Source organism: Rhinopithecus bieti, unplaced genomic scaffold (assembly GCF_001698545.2).
Source record: "Rhinopithecus bieti isolate Rb0 unplaced genomic scaffold, ASM169854v2 scaffold_5889, whole genome shotgun sequence".
NCBI classification, from domain to species: domain Eukaryota; kingdom Metazoa; phylum Chordata; class Mammalia; order Primates; family Cercopithecidae; genus Rhinopithecus; species Rhinopithecus bieti.
In genome coordinates, this window is record NW_016805277.1 from 1,741,700 (window position 1) to 1,752,762 (window position 11,063).

General features: G+C 43.1%; 1 protein-coding gene across 1 annotated transcript in view; it reads left to right on the forward strand.

The window, feature by feature from the left end:
* CUNH5orf15 (chromosome unknown C5orf15 homolog) overlaps nt 1-6,448 on the forward strand; it is a 14,912-nt gene extending 8,464 nt beyond the window's left edge. Inside the window, 3 exon segments of the mRNA XM_017871985.1 lie at nt 2,027-2,498; nt 2,500-2,551; nt 4,969-6,448. Of these exon segments, the coding sequence (XP_017727474.1) occupies nt 2,027-2,498; nt 2,500-2,551; nt 4,969-5,091 (647 nt within the window). The 3' untranslated portion in view covers nt 5,092-6,448.
* Nucleotides 6,449-11,063: the final 4,615 nt, after the last annotated feature.

Genomic DNA, 11,063 nt, shown 5'->3' on the forward strand with positions numbered 1-11,063 from the left:
ACCTCGCCCGGCTAGTTTTTTTTGTATTTTTGAGTAGAGACGGGGTTTCACCTTGTTAGCCAGGATGGTCTCGATCTCCTGACCTCGTGATCCGCCGGTCTCGGCCTCCCAAAGTGCTGGGATTACAGGCTTGAGCCACCGCGCCCGGCCACCCCTATAAAATATTTTAGTTTAATGTGATAGACTTTAAAATATTGTCTGAGGCCGAGCACGGTGGCTCACGCTTGTAATCCCAGCACTTTGGGAGGCCGAGGCGGGCGGATCACGAGGTCAGGAGATCGAGACCAGCCTGGCCAACACTGTGAAACCCCATCTCCACAAAAAATACAAAAAATTAGCCGGGAGTGGTGTTGGGCGTGTGTAGTCCCAGCTACTCGGGAGGCTGAGACAGGAGAATGGCGTGAACCCGGGAGGCGGAGCTTGCAGCGAGCCGAGTTTGGGCCGCTGCACTCCAGCCTGGGCGACAGAGCAAGACTCTGTCTCAAAACAAATAAACAAACAAACAAATATATATATAGTCTGAATATGTTTAGATCTCACATGACAGAGGTTTTTTTTTTCTTTGTTTTCTTTTTTTTTTTTTAGTGTAGTAGAGATCCTTGAAGTTCTTCAACAGATATTACCTTAGATTATAAATTAGAGGCAGGGATTCCTCTGTTGAATCTTCCTCTGTTGACTCTTCTTGATAGAAGAATAATAAGAATTCTTCTTACGTAAATAATTTTGCCTTTAGTAAACTATGCTGAGTAGGTAGCAGCACAGGGAAATAAGAATGTGTGTGTATTTGGTAACATTTCCCATACCTACATGTCTTCCCCCATCTTTAAAATAGTCTAGTTGTCCCTTAGCTCTCAGGGATTATAGGCGTGAGCCACTGTGCCTGGCTAAAAACATAATGGATTCATGGTTTACAATTTTTGGTTCAGAAATAATATTGTGATGAACATTTCTGTGCTGTTACCAGTTTGCTGGATTACATGAGGCACGAGAGACATCTATAGGACAAGATACATCACATTGAGTGTGAGGGTACATGTTGGCACCGAACAGTCCCAGAGCTGAATAGTTAAGCCTTTTAAAATACTTAAAGGAGAAGCATCCAGTTTCGGATGCTTCTCCTTTAGAAGTTTTTTCTTCTTTGTAAGGATCCTTCTTTTTTTTTTTTTAATTTAGGAGAGGCAGTCCTCTAGTTCAAGTATCACTTAGAATTACTGTCTACAGCTTGCTTTTAGCTTCCTCTGAATTTGTTATATTGTGTTGAAAGTATTTAGGTCCAAACTCCATATCTTTTCTTGGACCTACTTGAGTGAGAATCAGCCACTTACTGTACTGTTCTAGGGATCAGGTAGAGTCTGGGCAAGATAACTGAAGTCCACACTCTTTTTTTTTTTTTTGAGACGGAGTCTCGCTCTGTCGCCCGGGCTGGAGTGCAGTGGCTGGATCTCAGCTCACTGTAAGCTCCGCCTCCCGAGTTTACGCCATTCTCCAGCCTCAGCCTCCCGAGTAGCTGGGACTACAGGCGCCCGCCACCTCGCCCGGCTAGTTTTTTGTATTTTTTAGTAGAGATGGGGTTTCACCGTGTTAGCCAGGATGGTCTCGATCTCCTGACCTCGTGATCCGCCCGTCTCGGCCTCCCAAAGTGCTGAGATTACAGGCTTGAGCCACCGTGCCCAGCCTAAGTCCACACTCTTTATGAAATGAAAACAGAGGGGATGGGTGATGTATGTGGACTTTGCCACCGTGACCTAAAGTCAGACCTTTTTCTTTTCTTTTGGTGGCAGGCTGTATAATGCAGTAGGTCTTTTATGCTGCTTAAGTTGTTAGTATCTAGCAAAGCAGTTATCTGAAGAATAACTGACTAAGAAGAAATGTAACTGATTGCTGGCTATTGAGACTTAATAACTAGTTTTCGAGAAAGTTATAGGAATTTAGCAGAGAGAAATGCTTAGTGTAAAATTTGGGTAAATATGCTTTTAGCTTGGTGGAGATAAAGTTGGAGATTTCAGTTTAATATTCTTTGTTTCAGTTGTATCACGGACTGATTCACCGAGCCCAACTGTACTCAACTCAGCTATTTCTACCCCAAATGTGAATGCTTTAACACATGAAAACCAAACCAAACCTTCTATTTCCCAAATCAGTACCACCCTCCCTCCCACAACGAGTACCGAGAAAAGTGGAGGAGCATCTGTGGCCCCTCATCCCTCACCTACTCCCCTGTCTCAAGAGGAAGCTGATAACAATGAAGATCCTAGTATGGAGGAGGAGGATCTTCTCATGCTGAACAGTTCTCCATCCACAGCCAAAGACACTCTAGACAATGGCGATTATGGAGAACCAGATTATGACTGGACCACGGGCCCCAGGGATGACGACGAGTCTGATGACACCTTGGAAGAAAACAGGGGTTACATGGAAATTGAACAGTCAGTGAAATCTTTTAAGATGCCATCCTCAAATATAGAAGAGGAAGACAGCCATTTCTTTTTTCATCTTATTATTTTGCTTTTGCATTGCTATTGTTTACATTACATATCACAACAAAAGGAAGGTAAGTTTGGGATTTTTTTAGCCCTTTATTTCAGTCATAATGCTTTTGATGATTCATGGTTCTTTCTTTTTTTTTTTTTTGCAAAAAAATGTGTAGTGGGTTTCACTCTGTCACCCAAGCTGGAGTACAGTGGCACAATCACAGCTCACTGGAGTCTCCACCTGCTAGGCTTAAGTAATTCTCTTGCCTCAGCCTCTCAAGTAGGTGGGACTACAGATGCACACTACCACACCCGACTAATTTTTAAAAATTATTAAATTAAATTTTTAAAAATTACTATTATTTGTAGAGACGAGGTCTCGCTATGTTGCCCAGGCTGGTCTTGAACTCCCAGACTCAAGCAGTCCTCCCACCTTGGCCTCCCAAAGTGTTGGGATTATAGACATGAACCACCATGCCCAGCCCTCTTTCCTTTTTTTCAGTGAAGTTTAAATTCATAGTAAAGTATTGAGCTGTCTAATCAGCATGTAAATCTGTTGTGTATTTTAACACACTGCAGACAGAATGCTTGAATGTATGTACTTCTAAAAAAAAGAAATAGGCCGGGCGCGGTGGCTCAAGCCTGTAATCCCAGCACTTTGGGAGGCCGAGACGGGTGGATCNAGAAAGTGTTAATACTTGTCTTTTAATTTATTAATATTGAACTTAATGATCTTTTAATTTTTTTTCTGGTTATAAAGTGTTACATGTTTATTTTAGGGAATTGAGAAAACAGAAGAGTTTAGAAAAGAAAATTTAAACTACTTTTCAGCATTATTAACATTTTGGTGTATTTCTGGTCTATAAATGTGCACATAATTTATACATATAGGTGTATGTTATAATTTTTAATGAATATTATCTCACAGTTTTGTTTGTTTTTTTTTTTTGGAGACAGAGTCTTACTTTGTCTCCCAGGCTGGAGTACAGTGGTGCGATCTTGGCTCACTGCAACCTCCACCTCCCAGGTTCACCCAGGTTCAAGCAATTTTCGTGCCTCAGCCTCTTGAGTAACTGGGACTATAGGCGCGGGCCACTACGCCTGGCTAATTTTTGTATTTTCAGTAGAGACGGGATTTTGCCGTGTTGGCCAGGCTGGTCTCGAACTCCTGACCTCAAGGGATCTACCCACTTCAGCCTCCCAAAGTGTTGGGATTATGGGCGTGAGCCACCGCACCCTGCCTATCTCATAGAGTTTTATGTCTTGAATTTTACCTGACCAATCATGAGCATTTTCCATATCCTTAATATTCTTTAAAAACATTATTTTTTTTTTTGAGACAGGATCTTGCTATGTTGTTCACGCTGGTGAACTCCTGGCCTCAATCCTCCCACTTCAGCCTCCCAAGTAGTTGGGATTATAGGCGTGAGCCACTGTGCCTGGCTAAAAACATAATGGATTCATGGTTTACAATTTTTGGTTCAGAAATAATATTGTGATGAACATTTCTGTGCTATTACCAGTTTGCTGGATTACATGAGGCATAGAGATATCTTTAGGACAGGATACATTCACATTGAGTGTGAGGGTATATGTTGGCACTGTACAGTCCCAGAGCTGAATAGTTAAGCCCTTTAAAATACTTAAAGGGAGATTAAATACACAATTCCTTTTTTAATACTTACTGGTCAGGAAGTTTCAGTTCTTGACTTTATTGTAACTTGCTTTGTAACCCTGAAAGCCACCTTCCCCTTCGGGGCCCTGATTTCCTTACCTGACAAATAGTGAAACTGGACCTGATAATTTCAAAATGCCTTCCAGCTTTGAGAATCGGTGAATCTAATAATAGTTCACAAAAAAGCAAACCAACCAACTGTTCTGGTTGTTTGTATTTAGTGATATATTGCTAGCTTTGTAAGTGTTTATGGGTAGACAGAACCTTGAGTGCTGCTGATATTATATCCCACTGTTTAGTGTTTGGCCATCTCTATTATGAACATCTAAGGGTCTTGTTAAACAAGTAGATTCCTGGGCTCTTCCTATGTATATTGAAATTCGAGAAGCACTGTTTAGCCTTGTTTACAAGATGGAAAGCAAAATAGCTTTTATTTATTTATTTTTTTGAGACAGGGTCTTGCTTTGTCACCCAGGCTGGAGTGCTGTGGTGCTGTCACGGCTTACTGTGATCTCTGCCTCCTGGGCTTAAGAGATCCTCCCACCTTAGCCTCCTGAGTAGCTGGGACTACAGGCAAGCGCCTCCATGCCTGGATAGTTTTATATTTTTTCTAGGGATGGGGTTTCACCATGTTGCCCAGGCCCGTCTCGAACTCCTGGGCTCAAGTGATTTGCCTGCCTCGGCCTAAAATAGCTTTTTTTGTTGTTGATATTTTGTGTTTTATATTTAGAAACCTAGAAGAGAGATATTTCACTTGTTGTAAAAATGTTTACCATATTCTCTGTTTTCTCTTTTGCCTATTTAATTACTTTTGTTTTCCAGATTTTTCTTCTGGTTCAAAGCAGGAAATGGCGTGATGGCCTTTGTTCCAAAACAGTGGAATACCATCGCCTAGATCAGAATGTTAATGAGGCAATGCCTTCTTTGAAGATTACCAATCAATGATTATATTTTTTAAGAGTAATGTGATTTGAATTTTGCTTATTATGTAATTTTATTTGCTTGACTTTTTATATGCTATTGTGCAGATGTTTGCCATAGGCAATTGGTACTTAAATGAGAGATGGGTCTCTCTTTTGCCTTGGTGCTTTGGAAATTAAATGTCACAAACGAGTATATAATTTTTTATCTGTACTTTTAGAGCTGAGTTTAATCAGGTGTCCAAAATGTGAGTTAAGCATTATCTTATATTTACACTGTTAGTTTTTATTGTTTTAGATTTATTATGCTTCTTCTGGAAGGATTAGTGATGCTACTTTCAAAAGATCCCAAACTTGTAACTAAGTTCTAACATATCTGTTACTGCTGACTCACATTCATTCTCTGCCATTCGAATACTATTTTTTATCCACACATTTTTTTGTGTTCCCAAACTGTAATGTACAAGGACATGTGTGATAATGCTTTGGATTTGAGTAGTATTTTTTTTTCTTCCAAGAAAACTGCTTTGGATATTTTTAGATAATTTAAACATAATTTAGGATAACGATATTGCTCAATCTGACCACAATTTTAGGTAAAACATTAAATGTGTCAAGAAATCTTGGCAACAGGGACTCTGCAGCTTGCAGTGGACATAGATAAAATGTTACAGAGATACTACTATTTTTTTGGTTGGGATTACTATATTTAGAAGTAGAAACTGGTAAAATGTTAAATACATGTACAATTGCTTTTAGTTAGCAATTGATTGTAGCATGGGTTCCTCCAAGGTTTCAAGCAATGGGCAGAGTTTAAAGTTATATCAGATTTGTTTACTTCATTTATTATTTTACAGTAAATTTGAATAAATCTTAGGGGCCATTATCAAATAATACTGTATCTAGGTCTTTCAAGTTAAAATTATACCTGAATGAAATTGTTTGTATACATAAAGGATATTTGTGTACAATGACCTTTTTTCCCCACACTTGCTTTCTTTTCTTTTTTATGGCAACTGGAAATTATTTACTATATTTCATTTATGTTTGTCTTTCTATCATAAAGAATTGATCAATATGTAAATATGTGATTTGAACCATGGTTAACTTACAAGTGTTACTACAGCTTTTTAGAAAACATAGCCCTAAGATATGTTAAGCAGGGCCCGGGTGAGCCAGTGGGCTTGCGCTTTATGTAGAGCTGGAAGAAGGCCGTCCATCCCGTCTCTCGGGTGGAGAGTGTACTTTCCTAATAAGAAAGGGAAGCACAATGGAAATACCCCGAACCATTTTATTGCAGTAATTTTTTTCATATCTGAAACTATTATTTAATATTTTGAATAAGATTTTAAAAAATAAATGGCAAAGATATAAATCTATGATTTCATGAGTGTGTTTCATTTCAGTGATGACATTTAGGTGGTGACAGGGGAATAGCGTATGTCTGGGAGCAATCTAACCTGACTCACTTGCAGGTGTCCCTCTCAGCAGTGCAATTCTGCCTCTGTGAATTCCACTTACGTTTCTAAATTCTTCTTTAGGTCCAACTTACTGCTAGGTACTGAAGTTTATTGGAAACTGTAGCAAAGTAGGATGGCAAAGAAAAGCAAAGTGGCTAAATCAGTATGCTCTTTCTAGCATCCTGGGGTCCCTATCTGGGATGGAAGGCTCCCCAAGTGTGGAGGCTCATCCCCCTTAATGGATCAGGGATTCTTGGGTACTTACTTCTTGGTGGTCCAGACACCTAGGTCACAGTGCTGCAATTAAGTAGCCTCAGACTTTTGGAGCATCAGATCATACATTGATTAAAAATGCCGCTGGAGTCTCATGGAGGCACTTGAGCACTAGGCACTAGTGCTAGGGACTAGGCACCCAGGGGCCATGGTTGAGCCTCACAGCACTCATGCCGCCTCCTCCTGTATGGTGTTATCTGCTCCCTTCTCCCAGACTCACTTTCTGGACAGACCAGAAGCTCTGCACCCGATTTTGGTACTAATGGTATAATGGATTACGTTTTAGCTCCCGTTTCTGTGTCTTAGCTGAAAAGGAATGTGTTGGAACTTGTGGGGCAGACAGAAACAGACATTTAGAATTTGGGCAGTCAGGCAGGCATGTTGCATTAGTCTGTTCTCACATTGCTATAGAAATACCTGGGACTGGATAATTTATAAAGAAAAGTTTAATTGGCTCACAGTTTTGCAGGCTGTGGAGGGAGCATGATGCTGGCATCTGCTCAGCTTCTGGGGAGGCTTCAGGAAGCTTACCATCATTGTGAAAGACGAAAGGGGAGCAGTTGTCTCATACGACAGGAGCAGGAGCAAGAGCAAGAGAGAGTAAGGGGGAATGTACTACAGTTTTTTTTTTTTTTTTTTTGAGACGGAGTGTTGCTCTGTCACCAAGGCTGTAATGCAGTGATGCAGTCTTGGCTCATTGCAACCTATACCTTCTGAGTTCAAGTGATTCTCCTGACTCAACCTCCCAAGTAGCTGGGACTACAGGCACCTGCCACCACTCCCAGCTAGTTTTTGTATTTTGTATTTTGTATTTTTTTTAGTAGAGATGGGGTTTTACCATGTTGGCCAGGCTGGTCTTGAACTCCTGACCTCAAGTGATCCATCTGCCTCGGCCTCCCAAAGTGTTGGGATTACAGGCGTGAGCCACTGTGCCTGGCCTTACTATACACTTTTAAATCACCAGCTCTCATGAGAACTCACTATCCTGAGAACAGCACCAAGGGAGATGGTGTTAAACCACCCCCATGATCCAGTTATCTCCCACCAGGCCCCACCTCCAACACTGGGGACTACAATTCGACATGAGGTTTGGGTAGGACACGGGTCTAAACCATACCACATGCCTTTACTGGGCTTTCTTGATTTTAAATGTGATCTCCTGAGGGTGAGTGCAAGCTCTTGTGGAGTGTGTGTCGTTTGCCCCACTGAGTGAGTTGCTTGAGAACAGGAACTGGCTCTTACTCCTCTCCAGCCCCAAGCTCATTACTCTGCCTGGCACCTGCTAGGCCCCTTTAAATTGTTATTCAATGAAGTATTTGAGAAATTAGTTGAGGAGAAAACCAAGACAACTCAGCTCTGCACAAGATCACATAGTCTGCATAGAGTCCAATACTACTAACCTGGGTACACAGCATGTGTGGGGTCAGAGCCGAGTGTAGTGTGTCAGTCCTTATCTGCACATCCACAATTCTACGGGAAGCTAAAGCCCACACTAGTTGTATGAGATATCACCCCTTCCTCCAAATCCCAGGTTCTAATTAGAGCAGGTGCTGCCTGTCGAAGGTGAAGGAGGTCACTGCCGGCACTGCTGCCGATGTTTCAGTTCTTCCCCATCCTGCGTGTGGGGTGGGGTGAGCAGGGCTGGCTTTGCCCTTCGGCCTTCTTTCAGCCTGGTTTGCTGGTGCAACAGTTTGTCTCCCTTCTGGGTTCAGCATGAAGCAGTTCATCCTTCCCAGCTAAAGTTCAAAAGGTTAAAAGTCTTTTGAGGACCAAATGTCTTCCAAGGGAACAGAAAAGAAGGCTGTCCTGAGGTTGTCAGTCTGGCCTGACCCAGCACAGCCTGAGCCAGGATACATGGGGTGGTTCTCTTCAATTAGCTGGATTCTGTTTTCATTTTGACGTTAGGAGCGGAAGTTGCTGGGACAGATTCTGGAAATGGAGCCAGGGCTATTTCTGTGTAAGTACCACGCGCTAACCAACTGCACCGCTGGAGCTCAGAGCAGGAGCTGTTTCTGACTCACATCTCAGTAGCCGTCTGTGGTGATGGCCTGCTGTCTAGGCTGTTTAAGTGGCTCAAGGGAGCATGATTTTGGACCAGTAAGCAGCAGCTTCTACCCTGTGAGGTTTAAGCCCACCTCTCTTCTAGCTCCATCCTAAAGAATCCCAGACCCATCTGTACCAGCTGGTACCAGTGGGCACCATAAGGGCAGAAACAGCATCTGACTTGAAGCACTCTGTCATCTCAGCACGCAGCACAGGGCCTGAGTAAAAGGAATCCAGGTGTTTTGTTTTTTTTAATGCAGTGCCTACCCTATGAGGGTTTTTTTCTTTTTTTTTTAATGGAGTTTTGCTCTTGTTGCCCAGGCTGGAGTGCAGTGGCACGATCTCGGCTCACCGCAACCTCCGCCTCCCGGGTTCAAGTAATTCTCCTGCCTCAGCCTCCCGAGTAGCTGGGATTACAGGCATGCACCACCATGCCTGGCTAATTTTGTATTTTTAGTAGAAACAGGGTTTCTCCATGTTGGTCAGGCTGGTCTCAAACTCTGGACCTCAGGTGATCTGCCCGCCTTGGCCTCTCAAAGTGCTGGGATTATAGGCGTGAGCCACTGTGTCTGGCTGAGAGGTTTTTTAATCTGATGAGGCTCTAGATTTAAAAAAACCCTACTCCTTACTTAGGAAGCCTTTCTCCACCTATCTTAATTGTTCCACTCTGAAACCCTATTCTTTCTCTTACAAACTCTAAACGGCTTCATTTATCTGCTGGGAAACCCAGAGATGCCATGTTCTGGGGATCCTTGACTTCCTGGATGCCTTTCTTCTTATAGGGCCCTTTGTACTTCTCTCCCCTCGGCATGTGGATTGGATAGCACTCCCACCTGAGGAGGCCATGCTTTGCCGTGGGCCCTGCAAGAGCTATGATGGGCCATGAAATCATACAGGTCTGGGTTGGAATCCCTCTCTGGGCCTAACCCCTAGGCTGAGTGTCCTCCCCAGGCCATTTTTCCTGACTGTTCCTTGGAAATGAGGAAGGGTCAAGGGTCTTGAGGGCTAACTCGAATGTCCTGCACCTTGCGGGGACTAAGGTCATCCTGGCCCATGTGGCATCTACCTGGTCTTCTAGGAAGACAGACCTAGGGAGAAATTGAAGGAAAGGAAGGATAAGGGTTGAGGTCAGGGCTGGATGACCATAGTCTGAGCTTGCTGTGCCTGTTGCAGCCTCCTACCTTGTAAAATGAGTGATAGATTAGCTCGCTGGCCTGTTAGGAAGAGTAAATGGATTGATGTTTGTGGAAGGACTTTGCGCATAGGGAGGAGTTTTCACCATGTCACTGACCACAGAAGAGCCAGCTTGAGCCTTGAGCCCACCAAGATAGCCCACAGTTTCTGCTCAGGAGTGGCCCACAGTCCTGGGGCTGCCTTCCCTAGTCCCCTTGGGACTACCTTGAAGCACACAGCTGGTCAGAGTTGGGTTTCTTCTGAACCATCCAGGCATGTATGGCCCTTTTAGGGAATAGGTGGGTCTCCTTTGGAACCTCTCAACCCCATTCCCTGTTCTCCATCCTCATCCTTTCCCAGTAATGAGGCCAAAGGGTCCTTCCCATCATTCCCTGGACTGTTCCCAAGAGAGAGGCAAGGGGACCGAGGACCCCAGAGAGGTGGCTACTTTTAGGCTACACGGTATGTATGTCTGAGCCTCTCCTTGGGGAGCAAGGATGGAGGCAGGACTTGGGCTGTGGAGGGTCACTCTCTATATTCTACTATGACCATGGCACTGCATTAAAAGCAAAACACCTGGACTCCTTTTACTTAGGCCCTGTGCTGCATGCTGGGATGACAAAGTGTTTCAACACAGATGCTGTTTCTGCCCTTGTGGTGCCCACTGTCAGGTAGAGAAGAAAAAGAATCATAGTGAAGTGTGATGAATGCTATAGGCTGAAAACTGCATTTTACTTTTTTTTTTCCTTATAAAGGTAATTTAGACATTCTGATAACAGCTAACACAGGGCTTACTACGGATTGAGAATTTGCTGTTTCTGTGTGTGCAACCAACCCAATAAGGCAGTTACTATTATTATCCTCATTTTACAGATAAGGAGCCAGGAGCATAGAAAGTTTAAGCAAGTTGCCCAAGGTCACGGACCTGCTGAGAGAGAGCTGGGATTTGAATTAAGGCACAGTCTGTTTCCATACTCCCTGCTCTCTATCACTAATTCTCCATTACTCTGGAAAATGAAACAGCTACAGAAGGTAAGAAAAATAAATT